At 41.2% G+C, this 17,444-nt stretch overlaps 2 protein-coding genes across 6 annotated transcripts in view; one reads left to right on the top strand and one right to left on the bottom strand.

Annotated features, from left to right (window-relative positions):
* Positions 1–17,444, bottom strand: part of trim23 (tripartite motif containing 23) — a 270,598-nt gene that overhangs the window by 95,646 nt on the left and 157,508 nt on the right. The gene's annotated exons all lie outside the window — the stretch shown is intronic.
* Positions 1–17,444, top strand: part of trappc13 (trafficking protein particle complex subunit 13) — an 84,504-nt gene that overhangs the window by 39,575 nt on the left and 27,485 nt on the right. For 3 of the 5 annotated variants that reach the window (XM_078548798.1, XM_078548789.1, XM_078548826.1), the window contains exons 6-8: positions 2,523–2,595; positions 10,131–10,175; positions 14,992–15,009. In XM_078548798.1, the coding sequence (XP_078404924.1) occupies positions 2,523–2,595; positions 10,131–10,175; positions 14,992–15,009 (136 nt within the window). The remainder of the gene's footprint in view (positions 1–2,522; positions 2,596–10,130; positions 10,176–14,991; positions 15,010–17,444) is intronic. The other 2 variants (XM_078548818.1, XM_078548809.1) reach the window with 1 other exon arrangement.

Raw genomic sequence — 17,444 nt, 5'->3', positions numbered from 1 at the left:
CCTGCCTCATTACGCATTACCAGATCCAAAATAGCCTGATTCCTGGTTAGATACACAACATATTGTTCTAGGAAATTTTCACAAATACACTATGAATTCTTACTAGTGGCTACCTCTGCCAATTTGATTTTCTCAATCTACATGAAGATTAAAGTTACCCATGATTAATGTACTGCCTTTTCTACATGCCCTCATTATCTCCTGATTTATTCTGTCCTACAGTATAGCTAATGTTAGGGGCCCTGTAGACTACTGCACCAATGTTGTCTTCCCCCTTGTTATTTCTAAATTCCATCCATATAGATTCTACATCTTCTGATCCAAGATCACTTTTTGCTATCATACTTATTCCATCTCATACTAACAAAGTTACCCCACCACCCTTTCCTTCTTGCCTGTCCTTTTGAAAAGTCACATAGCCCTGAATATTTAGTTTCCAGCTTTGATCTCCTTATAGCCATTGCGGAGATGTGGTTACAAGGTCATACCCATTAACCTCTTTGTCCCGCTAATTCATTTATTTTGTTCCAAATGCTATGTGCATTTAAGTAAAGAGCCATTAATTTTGCCTTTTTACCATTTTTTTTCCCGCTTTGACCATATTTGCTGCTTTTCTTATGTCTGTACACTCCGTCCCTTTCTGTCACACTCTGGGTATCGTTCCCTAAATAGCTGCCTTGCAATGCTGCCATATCCTTTTGCTTTGCAACCTATGTATCCCCTCTCCAGTACCCCAACTCCCCTCTTAATTAGTTTAAAGCCCTCTCTACAGCCCTAGTTATTCGATTCGCTAGGACACAGATCCCAGCATGGTTCAAGTGAAGCCCACCGGAACAGCTTCCTTCTATCCCAGTATTGGTGTCGGTGCCCCATGAACTGAAACCCATTCCTCCCACATCAATCTTTGAGCCACGCAATTGAGTCCTTGACTTTATTCACCTTATGCCATTTTGCCCGTGGCTCAGATAGTAACCCCAAGATTATTACCTTCAAGGTTCTGCTTTATAACTTTACTCCTAACTGTTCAAATTCTTTCAGCAGAACCTCCTTTCTAGTCCTATCAATGTCATTGGTACCAACGTGGACGACGACAACCGGATCCCTCCCCTTAACCCCAGCACCGGGCAGGCAACGCAGTCTTCGGGACTCACGTTCATGGCTGCAGAGAACAGTATCTATTCCCTAATTATACTGTCCTGTACTACTACTACGATCCTATTTCCTCCCTCCACTTGAATGGCTTCCTGTACTATGATGCCATGGTCCGTTCAGTCATCCTCCCTGCAGTCCCCGCTCTCGTCCACACAGCTTGCAAGAACCTTGTAACCGTTGGACAGTTGCAGGGGCCGAGGCTCCTCGAACGCTACCCCTTGGGCCCCCATACCTGCCTCACCTGCAGTCACACCCCCCTGGCCCTGATCACAGACCAATTTTGAATCACCTAATCTGAGGGGTGTGAACACCTCCTGGAGCAAAGTCTCCAAGAAAGTTTCCCCTTCCCTGATGTGGCGCAATGTTTGCAGCTTGGACTCTAGCTCCTCAACTTGGATCCGAAGTTCCTCGAGCTGCAAACACTTACTACAGATGTGTTGGCTCTGGGTCTCCTTGGTGTCCAGCAGCTCTGATATGCTGCAGCAGCAACACATCACGCGTCCTGCCATTGCTATTGTATTTTATTTAATTTATTAATTAATTACTCTAGTATCCCTGCTGCTCACATTTGAAGAACCCCTTGGTCTTTACACTTTATTTTAATTATTTTTTTACACACCAATATCGATCTTATACTTAAAAAGCTATTTTTAAGAAAGAGAGAAAAAGACTCGAGACCTAAACACAAACTAAAGACCTTACTTTTATTTTAAAGACTGGAAATACTCACCAATTCTACTCACCAATCAGCTGCTTTCCCTGCACTCGTGTCACGTTGTGGTTCGTGATGTCACTCCACTGCTGGCCTCACTGCAGTAGGCCTCTCGATCGTGCCTTTTATCCCCTCCCACTCACCTCTCGCTCAAAATATACTGTTTTGAGCCTTAGGAATAAAATAAACCTTAATCGCTTAACCAGATACTCACCAATTAACCAGCTGCTTCTCCTGTAGCTGAGCAAGAATCAATTCCTGGAGGCTGAAAAAGTTTCGGCAAAAGCAAGCAAACACTTCTTTTTCCTTCTTGCGCTTAACTCCCTGAAGCGTTCAGCTTCGGCACTCTCTTGTAAGTCGCACTCACTCTTCGATCCATCCTATTCGATGTGGACATGTTTTTCTTTGTGTCATGGTGACCAGGACTAAATACGGCACTCGTGCATTTAAACTGAGGGACACAACCTTTTAGATTTGTAGAACAAATGCATTCCTGTTGTAACCCCATAGATTGGTACCATGTAGATTGGTACCTTTAGAATTTGATATTAATCAAGCCTCAGTTGTTGGGTTTATGTGTTTAACACTTCATCTATTATTTATAGGGTGACCCATTCAATTAATTGATTTATTTTTCCACTTGTCTTTGCTTTTGCAGCTTAGTCTGTGCAGTCAGCTATACAACTCAAGCTGGAGAGAAGATGTACTTTAGAAAGTTCTTCAAATTTCAGGTAGTGCATATAAAATTTAGGGCTGAACTCTGAAATGTACATAAATGGCAAGGTTGTGACCTACTCATCGTTTTTTCATATAATATTTCATATTTATATTTTTGATTAGTGATTGTTCATATCTACTGATTTTAACCTAAAGATTTTGTCTACTCTCCTTATTTTTGTGCACACACTTGCAAAGTATTGAGTGGTTCAGCATACTACACAAAGCATTGAAGTTTCCATTTATTTAATCATTCTTCAACAACAAATATTATAATGTTTTCTCTCAGAAGCCCCTGGTGGTTTATCTGAGCTGTTAAAATTCCAGGCTGAACTAAACGAGAATGTTCAAGCTGAAGGAAGATTGAAGTATGAACAAAGCTTTTCACGTTCCCTCCCCTAATTGGAAATACATGCTTCGACTTAAAACCAGTTAGAATATACTTACATAGACATTAGTTGTTGACAAGGTCACAAGATGCTTACAGATATAGAAGATCATTCGGCCAACCATAATTCATCTAAGCAAAATAATGCTACACCACCTGCTCTCCCCTCCTCCCACCATGTTTCTTAAATGTCTCCAGGATTTTCACCTCCACTAGTCTTCCTGGAAGCTTATTCTAAGTGTTTGCTCTGTGAGTGAAGCACAGCATCCTGATACTAATCTTAGTTAGAATTTACTACTTTGAACCTGCCTCCTTTGTCCTCCGACAACAACTCATGTTCTCGAGGCACTTCCCAAGAACGTTATTGAACAAAATTTGACACCGAGCCACTTAAGGGGATATTAGGGCAGATGACCTTAAGCTTTATAGACTGAACAGATCTAATGGCTCAAAACTAGGCATCCGTAAGGCATTGTTGGTCATTAGCAGCAGCAGAATTGCATTCCACCATAACCTTAAATCTCATGGACTAACATACTCCTTGGTCTGCCAATACCATCAGGCAAGGGGACCATTCTAGGTTCACTGAGGAGGGTACAAAAACATGCTAGAAGCAGCATCAGATGTATCTTAAAAATGAGATGCCAACCTGGTGAAGCTACAGAACAACTGTGCATGCTAAACAGCGGAAGCAACATACTTTAGTTAACTAAGTGATCCTATAGCCAGTTCAAAGCTGTGCAGTCCTGCCAGATCCAATGTGAATGGGTGGGCAATTAAACAACTAAAAGGAGGAGGTGGAGTCTCTATGAACATCTCCATCCTCAACAATGGTGGAGCCCACCGCATGAGCATAAAAGACCGCACTGAAGTATCTGCAACTATCTTCAGCCAGAAGTGTCGAGTCAATGACCCATCGCTGCCTCCTCCTGAAGTCCCCATCCTTAAAAGAAGCCAATCTCCAGCCAATTCAATTTACTCCATATGGCAGCAAGAAATGGTGAGTGCACTGGATATAGCCAAGGCTATGGTCCCCAACAAGACCCTTTCTGTAGTAAAAAAAGCAAAAAACTGCAGATGCTGGAAATCCAAAACAAAGATAAAAATACCTGGAAAAACTCAGCAGGTCTGGCAGCATCTGCGGAGAGGAACACAGTTAACGTTTCAAGTCCATATGACTCTTCAGCAGAACTAAGTAAAAATAGAAAAGAGGTGAAATATAAGCTGGTTTAAGTTGGGGGTAGAGCTGGATTGAGGGCCAGTGATAGGTGGAGATAGCCAAAAGATGTCAAAGACAAAAGGACAAGGAGGTGTTGAAGGTGGTGATATTATCTAAGGAATGTGCTAATTAAGGGTAGAAAGCAGGACAAGCAAGGTACAGTCAGCGCTAGTGGGGGTGGGGTGGGGAACCGCATTGGGAGCAATGAATGCAGTAGACTAAATTGAGGGAAGTGCAAGTGAAATGCTGCTTCACTTGAAAGGAGTGTTTGGGCCCTTGGACGGTGAGGAGAAGGGAAGTAAAGGGGCAGGTGTTGCACCTTCTGCGGTTGCATGGGAAGGTGCCGTGGGAGGGGGTTGAGGTGCAGGGGGTGATGGAGGAGTGGACCAGGGTGTCCCGGAGGGAACGATCCCTGCGGAATGCCGCCGGGGGGGCGGTGAAGGGAAGATGTGTTTGGTGGTGGCATCATGCTGGAGTTGGCGGAAATGGCGGACGATGAGCCTTTGAATGTGGAGGCTGGTGGGGTGATAAGTGAGGACAAGGGGGACCCTATCATGATTCTGGGAAGGAGAGGAAGGTGTGAGGGCGAATGCGCGGGAGATGGGGCCAGACACGGTTGAGGGCCCTGTCAACCACTGGGTGGAAAACCTCGGTTAAGGAAGAAGGAAGACATGTCAGAGGAATTGTTTTTGAAAGTGGCATCATCAGAACAGATGCGACGGGGGCAAAGGAACTGAGAGAATGGGATGGAGTCCTTACAGGAAGCGGGGTGTGAGGAGCTGTAGTCGAGGTAGCTTTGGGAGTCGGACTCCACTGACTGGAATCATATCTCGCACAAAGGAAGATGGCTGTGGTTTTTGGAGTTCAATCCGTTCCATGACATCACCGCAGGAGTTCCACAGGGTAGTGTCTTAGGCTGAACCATCTTTAACTTCTTCATCAATGACCTCTACAAGACAAGGTCAGAAGTAGGGATGCTTGCTGATTACACAGTATTCAATTCCATTTCCAATTCCTTAAATAGTGAAGCAGTCCATGCCTGAGTGCAGAAGGACTTGTCCAATATTAAGGCTTGGGCTGATAAGTGGCATGTAACATTCTCACTCTTTAAAGTAGTATTTTGGATTAACCTCTACCATGCCATTTACTGCCTTGTTGAAGGTCACATTTTAGATGCTTCCTTTCCACATTAATAGGACTAAGCCTAGAAGTCCAATCTTTCCAAATAACTCAGATCCCTAACACTAGGGATTAGCCTTGCTGTTCTGCACTATCCGCAATGCTTGAATGTCTCATGTTTCACTGTGATCGTAGCTGAATGCAGTGCTCAAGATGTGGTCTGACCAGTGCACTATGTACGTAACTTTGTTCATAACTTCCTTTGACTTTTCTATTGTTTTCAGAGTTATGGTTCAACTTTGGCTTTCTTAATTACTGCTCTGCACTGGTTGGATGTGACCATTGAGCCTCCTAAGGCTCTTAGGAATGTTTCAATCTCCTTAGCTATTTCAGATTGTGTTAATAGGTTTTGTTGTTTGTGGTTATATTAGTAAGATTTCAAAGAGAAGCTTTGGAGTATTGGTAATGTCATTGGGCTGGTAATCCTGAGGCCGAGGCTGTTAATTTGCTGAACATCCATCTGGCAAAGGAAGAAGCTGGAGCCAGCCTGTCTTCAACATAGGTTTATTCACAAAACCCAGCATAATATAAGTGCAGACTACTTTTCCCTTCTACACAGGCCCCACCACCACAGGTGGAAACTGATTCTTATATATGTGCCCTAACCTTTCCCAATTGATATCAGCTATTCTTAATCACAACTGGAGCATGCACTCAATTGTCACAGCATTTGCAACATAAACACAGGCTAATGCTTTATAGGTACAAATCCCGCCATGGCACCTGGTAGAATTTGTTAAGTTAATAAACCGGAAATATAAAACTCCATTTAGTAATGGTGACCATAATGACCATCATTGTTGTTAAAAAGCCATTTGGTTCACTAATGTCCTTGAGGGAAGGAAGTCTGCTACTCTTAGCTGGTCTGGCCTATGTGACGCCTGACTTACAGCAATATGGTTGACTCTTAACTGGCCTCTGAAATAGCCTAGCAAACCACTCAGTACAAGGGCAATTAGGCATCCACATCCCATGAAAGAAAAAAGGTTTCAATCGCTGAGAAACTGGAATTCTTCCTGGTTGCTTTTAAGTATAATGTTGAACATAATTTCTGAGCAGTATTTCTGATTTATGAGAAAGCCAATAAGTTTGAACTAACTATACTAAACCAAGTAACCTCTTGCTTGATTCGAAACTCTTTTAAGATTTTTTGTACTCTTCCCTCAATTCATTTACAAACAGAAACAATCAAAGCAGCATCAGGGTATAATGGTAATGATGTGCTAGGAGAAAGATTAGAAGGCGAGAACTTTGATTCTGGACATAGCAAAAACAAGCTGGGTTTACAGGATATTCATGGGGGATGCTGGAGTTACCCTCCTGCTCTTGACACTAGTTTAAGTGGAATGGAGGAGACTAGCCAGAGTAGTATTTCAAGCAATCGTAATACCTTGTCTGTTAACCCTACAGTAATACTTAAATACCTCAAATACTCTCTTTCTCAGTTGGCTGAAGGCTGAGCTGACACATTAAAGGCAGTAATAAATTGCATTGCCTCTGTTTGTCTTTGTCAAGAGGAGGATCCCAAGATAAGAAAATGTGCCACATTTTCTAGGATCTCGCCATTGCTCTTCATCAAAAGAGGGAGCTATTGTGTTTTTGGGAGCTGGTTGGAAGGGGACTTTAGTTTTCTGCTATTTTTAGAGAACGAGTTGACAATGATGTGGAGGTCATTTTCTAAGCGGGTGCACACAAGCTTCATCTGCATACTGAAACTCTATAATTGAGGCTGGAGTGGTTTTGGTTTTGGATTGAAGGTAGCATAGGTTGAAGAGTTCCCTGTCTGTTCTATAGATTATCTCCGTGCCTCTGGGTAATTCGCTGGAGGTGAGATGCTGCATTGGAACAAGGAAAATGGAGAAAAGAGTTGTTGCAATGACAGCCTTGTTTGATCTGTCTTCAATGGTTCTGTTGGTGAGGATCACAGCTTGCATGTCATTGTGAAGTAGGCAAAGGATGGTGACAAATTCCTGAGGCCAGCCAACTTTGAGGAGGATACTCCATAAATCTTTGTGGCTGACAGAGTCAAAGGCTTTCGTGAGGTCGTAAAAGGCCATATTTCAGCGGTTGGTGCTGTTCCTTGCACTTTTCTTGAATTTGCTGCACAGTGAAGATTGTGCCTGTGGTGCTTCTTTATGGTGCACTGTGATTCTGGAACTAAGATCAAGATTTGCCAGTGTTATGATCTTTGGCCAGATCACCAAGTTGTTGGTAAGATCTGGTTAGGGACGAAGAACGTTTTGTTTAAAGTAGACAAAGTTTAAGGCTCAAGACAGCTGCTCAGTGAATAAAGCTGCAAGATTCCTTGAGTTTTGAACAAAATATAATAAACTTTCCTATACAAGGTCAGAAAGATAAAACAATTTACAATATCTTATATTTTAACATTAAGGGTTAATAGAAGGTGCATGTGAATTAACAGGCAATCTGTGGCCGAACATGCCATACTGCACAATAAATGCCAAATGCGATCAAAACAGATTCCACTGTTTTCTCAACCGCCCACCCAGATGACAGTAACACGGTAAGTCAACCAATCTCATTGAAACTTTGTCTCTCGAGGGAATCCAATCTCTACCTTTAAAGATCTTGCTATGGAGTTCCCTCCAAAATTCGTGCCAACTTGGATGGCATCAACAGCGGTCCACCTCGCAGTGTTTCAGTCTTGTCTCCCAAGATTCAGTTCCCCTGGATTCCCGAGTATGCACTGAAGCACCAACTCACAAGCACAACTTCAGCTCTTCGGCCACGTCGAGCAGAACACCCCTGCTCCACAGGGGTACCTTTGCCCCAGTGCACCGCAGCCCTGAGTCACCAACCATCAGCTGCCTTCTTGGATCTTCAGGGCTTTCCTTGAGCCTTCTTCAATTACCAGTCGCGGACAGCATCAAAACAGTCCATCTCACAAGGTTTCAGCCTCGTCTCCTGAGATTTGGTTCCCCAGGATTCCCGAGTATCGACCCAAGCACCAACTCAAAAGCACAACTTCAGGTCTTCGGCTGTACCGAGCAGAGCACTACTATTCCAAAGGGGCCCCTTTGCCCTAATAGCCTGCAGCACTGAATCACTAACCTTTGGCTACCTTCTTCACTTAGTCTGCACCTGGTAGCCCTTTTCCTGTTTGGAGTCTGTTTCTCTGCTTCTCTCTCTTTAATTGAACTGGGACCTTTTCCTGTCCCTGTCCCCTCTCTGGGATTCTTCTTTTGGGCCCCCTGCCTGGGTACTTGCCTTTTATGGCCCGCCACTCCTGATCACTTGACCCAGGTTTTTTCACTCTTTTCCTTTTTGCAAAGGCACGCTGGGTGCAAAGAGCATAAACATTGCAGAACCATGCATGTGCAGACCACTCCCAGTCTGCGCATGTGTTAAAGCTCAGGTCTGCCGGGAGTTGCAGTTCCCAACCTCTGCTTTCAGCGAGATAAGTATAGTTTACAGAACACTGGGCAGCAATGATCCCTGCTCTCGTATGCTTTGGAGACATGGACAACCTACAGCAGACAGCTCAAAACACAGGGAAGTACCACCAGCGATACCTTCGCAAGATCCTCCAAATCCGGTGGCAAGAAAGGAGGTTCTGCAGCAGCGATCTCTCCCAAACCAACTTGCCTAACATTGAGGAAGGCACCGAACACATCGAGAGACTGTATTGGGAACATGCAGAGACTAATTCAAGGTATCGGAGGGAGTATCACCTGCCCCACATATGGTGGCAGGGTGTACAGATTGCGCATTGGACTTATCAGCCATCTCAGAACTCATTGAGCCGGAGTGGAACCAAGTCATCCTCAATCTTGAGGGACTGCCTAAGAAGAAGGAAGACTTAAATGCCATATGCAAATGTACAGTGAAATTAAAGAGCAATTTAAAAATGCATATTTAAATGCTAAATTAGAATATAGCATTTGTGATCTTATTGTATTGCAGTTTTCAGAAAAGTTCAAAAATTCTATTGGGGCAATTGGCTGTACTGTGGTCAGGTAAAATGTACATGAGCACACTGCTTTGAATTCCATGAACCTTATTTTTTTAAATTACATCTTTTTAAACTACGCTGGGTATTTTCTAATCGTTTCTTTATAGTTTTGATTTGTAGATAAAGAAAATTGCAAAACTTTATGCAGTATAGGAGTTGGCAGACTAATGCATAGTAAAGCCATGACTGCTTGTATTTCTTACTCTCCGTATCTAAATAAGTTGCTAAGAACAAATAGCAGATTGCTGCGACTGAGGCTATACCGATTGGGGATTTTGTTGTGTTAATCTGTTGGTGGATAATGCTGTTGCTGTTTGTACTGTACAATGGTTCGGTGGTTCAGAATGTATCATAAGACTTTTAACAACACCTACAATAAACACTAGCCTAATGCAAAAGGTATTTGACATCTTCTGGTCAGAAGCAGTTATGAAGTTAGCAGATTGGTACAGCCTTTTAACACGAAAAGCTTACGGCTAAATTGGTGTGCTTGGTATTAAACTTCTAAATCCCTAAAACACTCTTTGGCAAGGGATTTTGTTTTTGAAGGCTTCAAAGCCACGTGACCTCTAACATTTTACAAAACAAATAGGCTTTCATCTGTGGCAGTGAACCCTTTGTATTTTATCTGATGAGTTTGTTGTACATTCTACATTCTCTTCAGTTCTTCAGTTCTACACAGGTTTGAAGTTCAACGAATTGCCAGTAAAGACAGCATCTAAATTTAACAGCCCTGATGGATGATCTACCCGAAAAAACAGTCTTCAGCTTGCACTCTCTGTTCACACAGGTCCTTAAGCCACTCGATGTAAAGACCAAGTTCTACAATGCTGAAGTAAGTATATGATTCAATTGCCATAATGTACTGAGGAGTTCCAAATTTACTTCAATTCATTCCATTCCTTTGGTTTGTTTTAAAAGTATATTGAGCTGTATTTATTATACTGCTGCTAGTAACACATATAGCCACTGCAATGTGCTTGTGTATTCTTTTCTTCTGAAATTTGCTGTTTATTTTGAACAATTTTTTTGCATTGTTTATAGCATTTTTGTTAAGCAATCCTGTCTTTTTTTAAATGCTTTTTTAATTATTAGATGAGGTGATCCAGCCAATAAACACTGAATCTTTCTGTAACTTGAAGAGCTGGGTTTGCAGTGAGGTGAACAATCCATCTATCTTTGCTTGCCCAAAATTCTGCTCTTGCAACATATTTGTTACTTGTTTGCTGCAGTAAGTTGACATACCAATATAGCTGCATTAGGTAGGTTAAATGGCTGGCACTTTTGGGATTCAAAGCTATGACTGTTGGTTTTGGTGGAGAAACTCTACCTTTAACAGTAAAGGCTGCATGCCAGTCATTCTAAGATACCATTTAAGATTTGTGAAAATAATTGAGGGAGAGCATTGGCTATGGTTCTATTTGTCAAATTGAACTTATTTTTGAATTTATCATGAAATATAGTTTGAGAAATGAATAGGGTACATCTTGCAAGTATAACTATAACACTTAATTCCTGTCACACCTCTTTGATTGAAGCTTGCCTGTTTATTATTGTATTTGCACTCATGTCCTCTCACTTCTTAGAGACAGACAGTACTGTTTTTGACATGCTACCCAACTGACCCTTGTTTTATATCTCTTGCCCAACACTTTGTCCTGCTGTATCTTCCTTTCACCACTCCCACTCCTAAATCCTGATCACGTTTACTGCTCTGTCTCAGCACCTATACTTCGCATACTCCCCTCCTTGCCCAAAACACCTGTACTTTAATTCTTGTTCCCCACTGCCAATGTGATCCTGAAGAAATCCTTGAGCGTGTTCTTGATCATGATGTGGAACCATCTTTGAAGTCTTCAAAATATTTACATCTTCCCAAATACTACTACCGCCACCACCTTCTCCCTGATCTCCAGTAGTTCCAGGCCTTGCATCCACTCTTGGTCCTTCCAAGCCAGAACAACTTTTTCTTGGGGGACAGCCATTCCCTGGTTCATTCCCGATGCCAATGCCTTGACTAATCAGAGCTGACCTGCCTGGTTTGAATTTTAAAACAAAAGCTTGGCAGTTAACTGTTCTCTGCTGCATTCTCCATGGCAACACTTCTACCAATCCGAGTCCAAGAGTCCACTTGCTAACCAGTCAGCACACTCTTCTCATGCAGTACAAATTGTTGTTCCATTTACTGTTGCTTTATCTTGCATAGCTATCTTGAGTGAAAGACAAAAAGCTCTGATAGCATGCCTCTTTTCAGCAATGCTCAACACCCTTTTCAATGTTCCCAAACCCTAGTCCTCTACCTCAGTACAACAACCCTGACATCGGGTTGCCATTCGAATATGATATAACTAGGTGAAGCAACCTGTAAGGATGTAGTTTTTGAATTTGAAACCAAACATTAAGTTCTGCTACTCTGATTCAACATTGCAGCAGCTTTTGAGATCAAACTGTTAGAGATTAAAACAATGTACTCAGGTGGAAGGGTAAAACGGTCATTAGGTTGGGTGAATTTCTTGCCATGCTCGTTGACTGTATGTGACAACAGTGCAAGTTGTAATGAACCAGAGATATAAGCAAGCATTGCAGTAGTATTGAGTCTAATGCCAAAACTACAGTTTTAATGAATAACATCAAAGTAACAGATAAAACATTTTAAGGCACATTCCAAGAGGGCAGTAATATAGTTGAAACTCTTCATTGAAACTGCCCTTAGAAAATGGCTCACAGCAAAAATAGTGTTCTGGAGGCATGGAAGGTGCACATAAACTTAATGTGAATATTTATGCAAGCTGCACAGCAAGACCATGTGGCGTGGAACCAGATTACTAGGTGTCCAAACTAGGATTTGGCAAGAACTACAGTTTACAGATATGGACAATTGACTAAATTGTCTTTTATCCTTTCAACTCTTTTTACATTCGTTCATGGAATGTGGGTGTCACTGGTTAGGCCAGCATTTATTGTCCATCCCTAATTGCCCTTGATATGTTGGTGGTGAGCCGCCGCCTTGAACCACTGCAGTTCATGTAAGTGAACGTAATTTACATTTCTATGAACTATATATGTTACTTAATATAGTTATGTATATAACATAATGGAATGGTTACAGCAGAGAAGGAGCCATTAGGTCCATTGAACCCATCCTGGCTCTCTGCAAGAGTGATTCAACTAGTCCCACTCCAGCTGCCCTTTCTCTGTAGTAGCCCTGCAATTTTTTCTCTTCAGGTATTTATCCAATTTTGTTTTGAAAGCCACAATTGAACCTGCCTCTACTACCCCCTCGGGCAGTGCAATCCAAATCCTAACAACTCGCTACATTTTTTTTAAAAATGATGATGTTGTTGATTCTTTTGCCATTCGCCTTAAATATGTCCCTTCTGGTTCTTGACTCCTCTACCAATGGGAACAGCTTCTCTGTATCCCCTCTGTCCAGACCCAGCATGATTTTGAATGCATCTATCAAATTTCCTCTCGAGCTTCTCTTCTCTAAGGAGAACAGCCCCAGCTTCATCAATCAAGTCTTGTTACTAATGTCCCTCATCCCTGAAACCTTTCTTGTAAATATTTTCTGTGCCCTCTCCAAAGCCTTCACTTCATTCTTAAAGTGTGCTATCCAGAATTGGGGACACGGCTCCAGTTGAGGCTAAACCAGTATTTTATAAAGTCTCTTGATAACTTTGTTGTTTTTGCACTCCATCTCTTTATAAATCACAGGATCCCGGATATCTTTTTAAACGCGTTCTCAACCTGCCTTGTCATCTTCAAAGATTTGTGCACACATACCCCCCCCAGCTTTCTCTGTTCTTGCACCCCCTATTGAATTGTATAGTTCAATTTGTGTTGCCTCTCCTCATTCTTCCTATCAAAATGTATCACTTCACCCTTATCTGCCACATGTTTGCCCATTCCACCAGCCTGCTTATGTCCTTTTGAAGTCTATCATTATCCTTCTTGCAGTTCACAATACTTGCAACTTTTGTGTCATCTGCAAATTTTGAAGTTGTGTACTGTATACTTAAGTCTAGGTAATTAATATATTTTATTGGGACAGGAATATGCAGTTTTACCATTTCATTGTAATTTTCTTGAAACACATGAAGTCCCATAAATTCCAAGGGTCAAGAATGGGCAGGTCACTGCTCCCAGCCTCTGTCAATGCCATTTAGAAATGAACATCAGATGTGTAGCAAGGGCTTTTCTATGTAAGTTTTTCTTCTTCTGCTGGAGCAGCACGTGATATTTCACCCCATCAGGATAGTTAAGATTGACAAGTGTGAGGTCATCCACTGTGGATCTGCAAAAGACAAAGCAAAATCTGTTCTTAATGATGAGACTCTAGAAGCCGTGGAAGAGCAAAGGGATTTAGGTGACCAGGTACAAACACCACCATAAGCTAGTGCACAAGTTTATAAAATAATCTAAACAGCTAATAGAATGTTGGTCTTTTTCTCTAGCGAATTGGAATTCCCCTCATGAGGAAATCCAGAGCAAGAGGAAAACTCTTAAGATTAGAACTCAGCCATTTAGGAATGAAATCTTAAAGCACCTTTTCATACAGAATAGTGAAATTGTATCATTTGTGCCTTTAAAAATCTTCGGATGTTGAGTCAATTAGCATTTTTGACACATAGCTTTTTGTTAGGTAAAGGTATCAAGGGATGTTAATCAAAGTTGGGTAAATGGTGATGAGATACTGACCACCTGTGATCTAAAGGGATGGCACAACAGGCCTGATGGGCTGAATGGCCTACTTACTCTATTCCTATATAATTCAGCGGCACTGGGGAATCAAGTCAGTCATTCCTTACCCTGCAGCTTTTTACACATGTATTATGTAACCAAGTGGAAGGGGTTCATGTGCAAAGGTTTTCAGTGATTGTAAAGTTTTCATAATTGGGACCAATCCTTTGTGAAAAGTAGCAACATGTATCTGATAGCGTATTTGTGCAAATCATCTTTCTTATAGTTTCCATTTAGTAAATATTTTTTATTCATTTATGGGATGTGGGTGTCGCTGGCTGGGCCAGCATTTATCGCCCGTCCCTAGTTGCCCTTGAGAAGGTGGTGGTGAGCTGCCTTGAACCACTGCAGTCCATGTGGTGTAGGTACATCCACAGTGCTGTTAGGGAGGTAGTTCCAGGATTCTGACCCAATGACAGTGAAGGAACGTCGATATATTTCCAAGTCAGGATGGTGAGTGGCTTGGAGGGGAACTTCCAGGTGGTGGTGTTCCCATGTATCTGCTGCTCTTGTCCTTGTAGATGGACATAAAATAGAAAGTAATTATCTAAATTATTTCTTTCCATTCCTAGAAGTAACTAAACTGTACTGCACAAACTTTATGAATAATTTTGCAGCTAGTTGTAAAGAAAAATATTATAATTGGCTTCATGTCCTCTACAGTGGTTGTTGTTGATTTGAGTATTTTGGGAAATGCTGCCCTGATTAATGTACATCTGTTTATTTTGTTTCACTCGTGGGTGATTCCTTTGACCCTCTTTACCATAGTGTTAATAGTTTATTGGGAGCATAATGAAGAAAATAATTATGCTTTTCATGAAATCTTTAGGTAAAGTAGATGTTCTTTTCTTTAACATTTAACCCTTATTTCTCTAATGTTTTCTTTTTTTTTATTTTTTTTCCCCTATTAGAGTGACCTCAGTTCTGTGGTAATTTTTTATTTATTGCTACTTTGTGCTTTGATTTAATTGCAACATAATCACAATTGCTGTAATTAACATTGGCTAAATTTGCAGAAAAATAATGGAGAAGCATTGGTTGAATTTGAAATTACTATAAAATGGATTGTCTATAAAATGATGACTTTGAAAATCTGACAACAAGCTACGGTTTGTTAATTTTAAAAAATAAATCTAGTTTTCTGAATTGTCTACAATTTAACTTCAGTAAATAACTATTGGAAATCTGGGTAGTTGCGTCTTCAGATGCCTGATTGAATTGTAACATTTGCAATGCTTTTCCATTATGTCACTAATCTCATCACCCAAGCTTGCCTAAAATCTCTGCTGAAGTAAGACTGAATGAGAAATAAAATTAGTCAAGGGGATTTGAGCAATGGATTTGTGGGAGCTTGTTTTATCAAAGGTGACATTTTAAAAATCCTTTAAAATTAATGTCAGGTTTGAGAGATGAACCTGTTTTCTTTTTATAAAGTGGCTGAATTGATTTGTTAATGACTTAAAATACATAGTTGATAATATGTCCATGATTTTGGGCAGAAGTCTGAAATGAGACATCAATAGCACTGAAATTCTGTCAGTAATGCTGTTGATATCTTGGACACGTTCTTCTGTTTGTGTAAAACCTACCAATATCAACAATGAGAATTCCTCTTTTTTTTTTCCTTCCAACAAATTGTAGATAAAAGCAGAACATGCTGGAAACAGTAGATCAGGCAGTATCTGTGCAGAGAGGGACCTGGTTAATATTTTAAGTTAACGACCTTTCATTAGAACTAATCTCTGGTTAATCTAATTTAGCAAATGATTGCGCCTGTGAAGCTATCGCATTTAATATACAGATACATCTGGTCATTATTGAACACTGAGATAACATTGATTACATTTGCTAGATCTATAGAAACTTACGACACAGAAGGAGGCTAGTGTCTGTGGTGGCTCTTTGAAAAAGCAATTGTGCTTTGTCCCACACCCCCATTACATTCCTCATTCTCGGGAACCTGTCTAACTCCCTTTTAAAGTTATTTATGGAATCTGCTTCCACCACCTTTTTAGGTTCGGGCATTCCAGATCCTGACAGCTCTAAGTCAAAATGTTTCTCATCTTATCTTTTTTCCCTATCTACGCAATCAAAACCTATCATCTTGAAAACCTCCATTAGGTCACATCTTAACTTTCTTTGTTCCAAAACAGTCCCAATTTTTCCAACTTCATCTCATAACTGAAATCCCTCATCTCTGGTAAAACACTGTTCGCAAAGGGCAGGGTACAGACAGTACCCAACCAGCCTGTGCTTACAAAACTCAAAACGCAGTGCCCAACATTAGATGTGACTCTACGATTGGACAACATTTGCTAAATAACCCTCTATGTGCTAAAAAATTATGCTGACAACCAATTTAAGATTCAGTCGGGCTTGCAATATGGTGCATTTGCGTGTACTAGAAACATTTAGTAATACACAGGGCCCTGTTCTTTGCAGACAGAACATGTACACACATTGTGCCTGTTTCAGCCAAACAAAATAAGTGACAGCCATTCGCTGACTCATTGGTCAAGGCACTGCCCTGAAGAATCAGGGTCAAGCTGCCTGGTGGTTAGTGGTTAGCATTTAATTGTCAGTCACCATCACTGGTGCATTCTGCATGGCAATGCCACTTACCAACCAATCAGCACTCTTTCACATACAGTATAAATTGTTGTTTTCTCCCTTATATTGGTATTCTTGCGAGTGTCCTGACAAGTGCGAGATGAAAAGTTTAGATTTGTCTCTCTTTCCAGCAATATTGCCCTTTCATATTTATCTTCCTAAGGTGCAGCACTGCATAGTTCTTCACATTGAACTCCATCTGCTGTGTTCCTCCCATTTCACCATCCTACATCATCCTGAAGTTTTTAACTAACCTCTTTAGGATCCACTTCTTTGTCAGGTTTTGTTTCATCTACAAACTTCAGAATACTGCTCCCTACACCTGAGTCTAGGTTGCTTATAAAAAAAATTGTGGTGTAATGGACCCAAGTATGACGCTTGGGGGTCACCACTGCAGCTCCCTGTCTGAAAAACATCACCAACTCAGCACTCTTTGCTTCTTGTCACTGAGCCAACTTTGTGTCTATACCAGCACATTCCCCTTAATACCACAGGCTTCCATTGTCTTAAACCTCCTGTGTGGAGTGCCCTCTGAAAGTCTATATGTACAACATTGACTACACTACCTCAACCAACCTTCTTCATTACCTCATCAAAGAATTCAATCAAATTAGCCATGTAAGTTTCCCCTTTAGCAATTCCACACTGGATCTCCTTGATTAACCCATGCCTTTCCAAATGAAATTTTTTTTTAATCTTATTCTTTAATGGGATGTGGTCACTGGCAAGGCCAGCATTCATTGCCCATCCTTAA

This window comes from Cetorhinus maximus, chromosome 1 (genome assembly GCF_964194155.1).
Source record: "Cetorhinus maximus chromosome 1, sCetMax3.hap1.1, whole genome shotgun sequence".
NCBI lineage: Eukaryota > Metazoa > Chordata > Chondrichthyes > Lamniformes > Cetorhinidae > Cetorhinus > Cetorhinus maximus.
The sequence above is the reverse complement of the archived record's forward strand: the minus strand, read 5'-3'. Positions and strand labels throughout refer to the sequence as shown.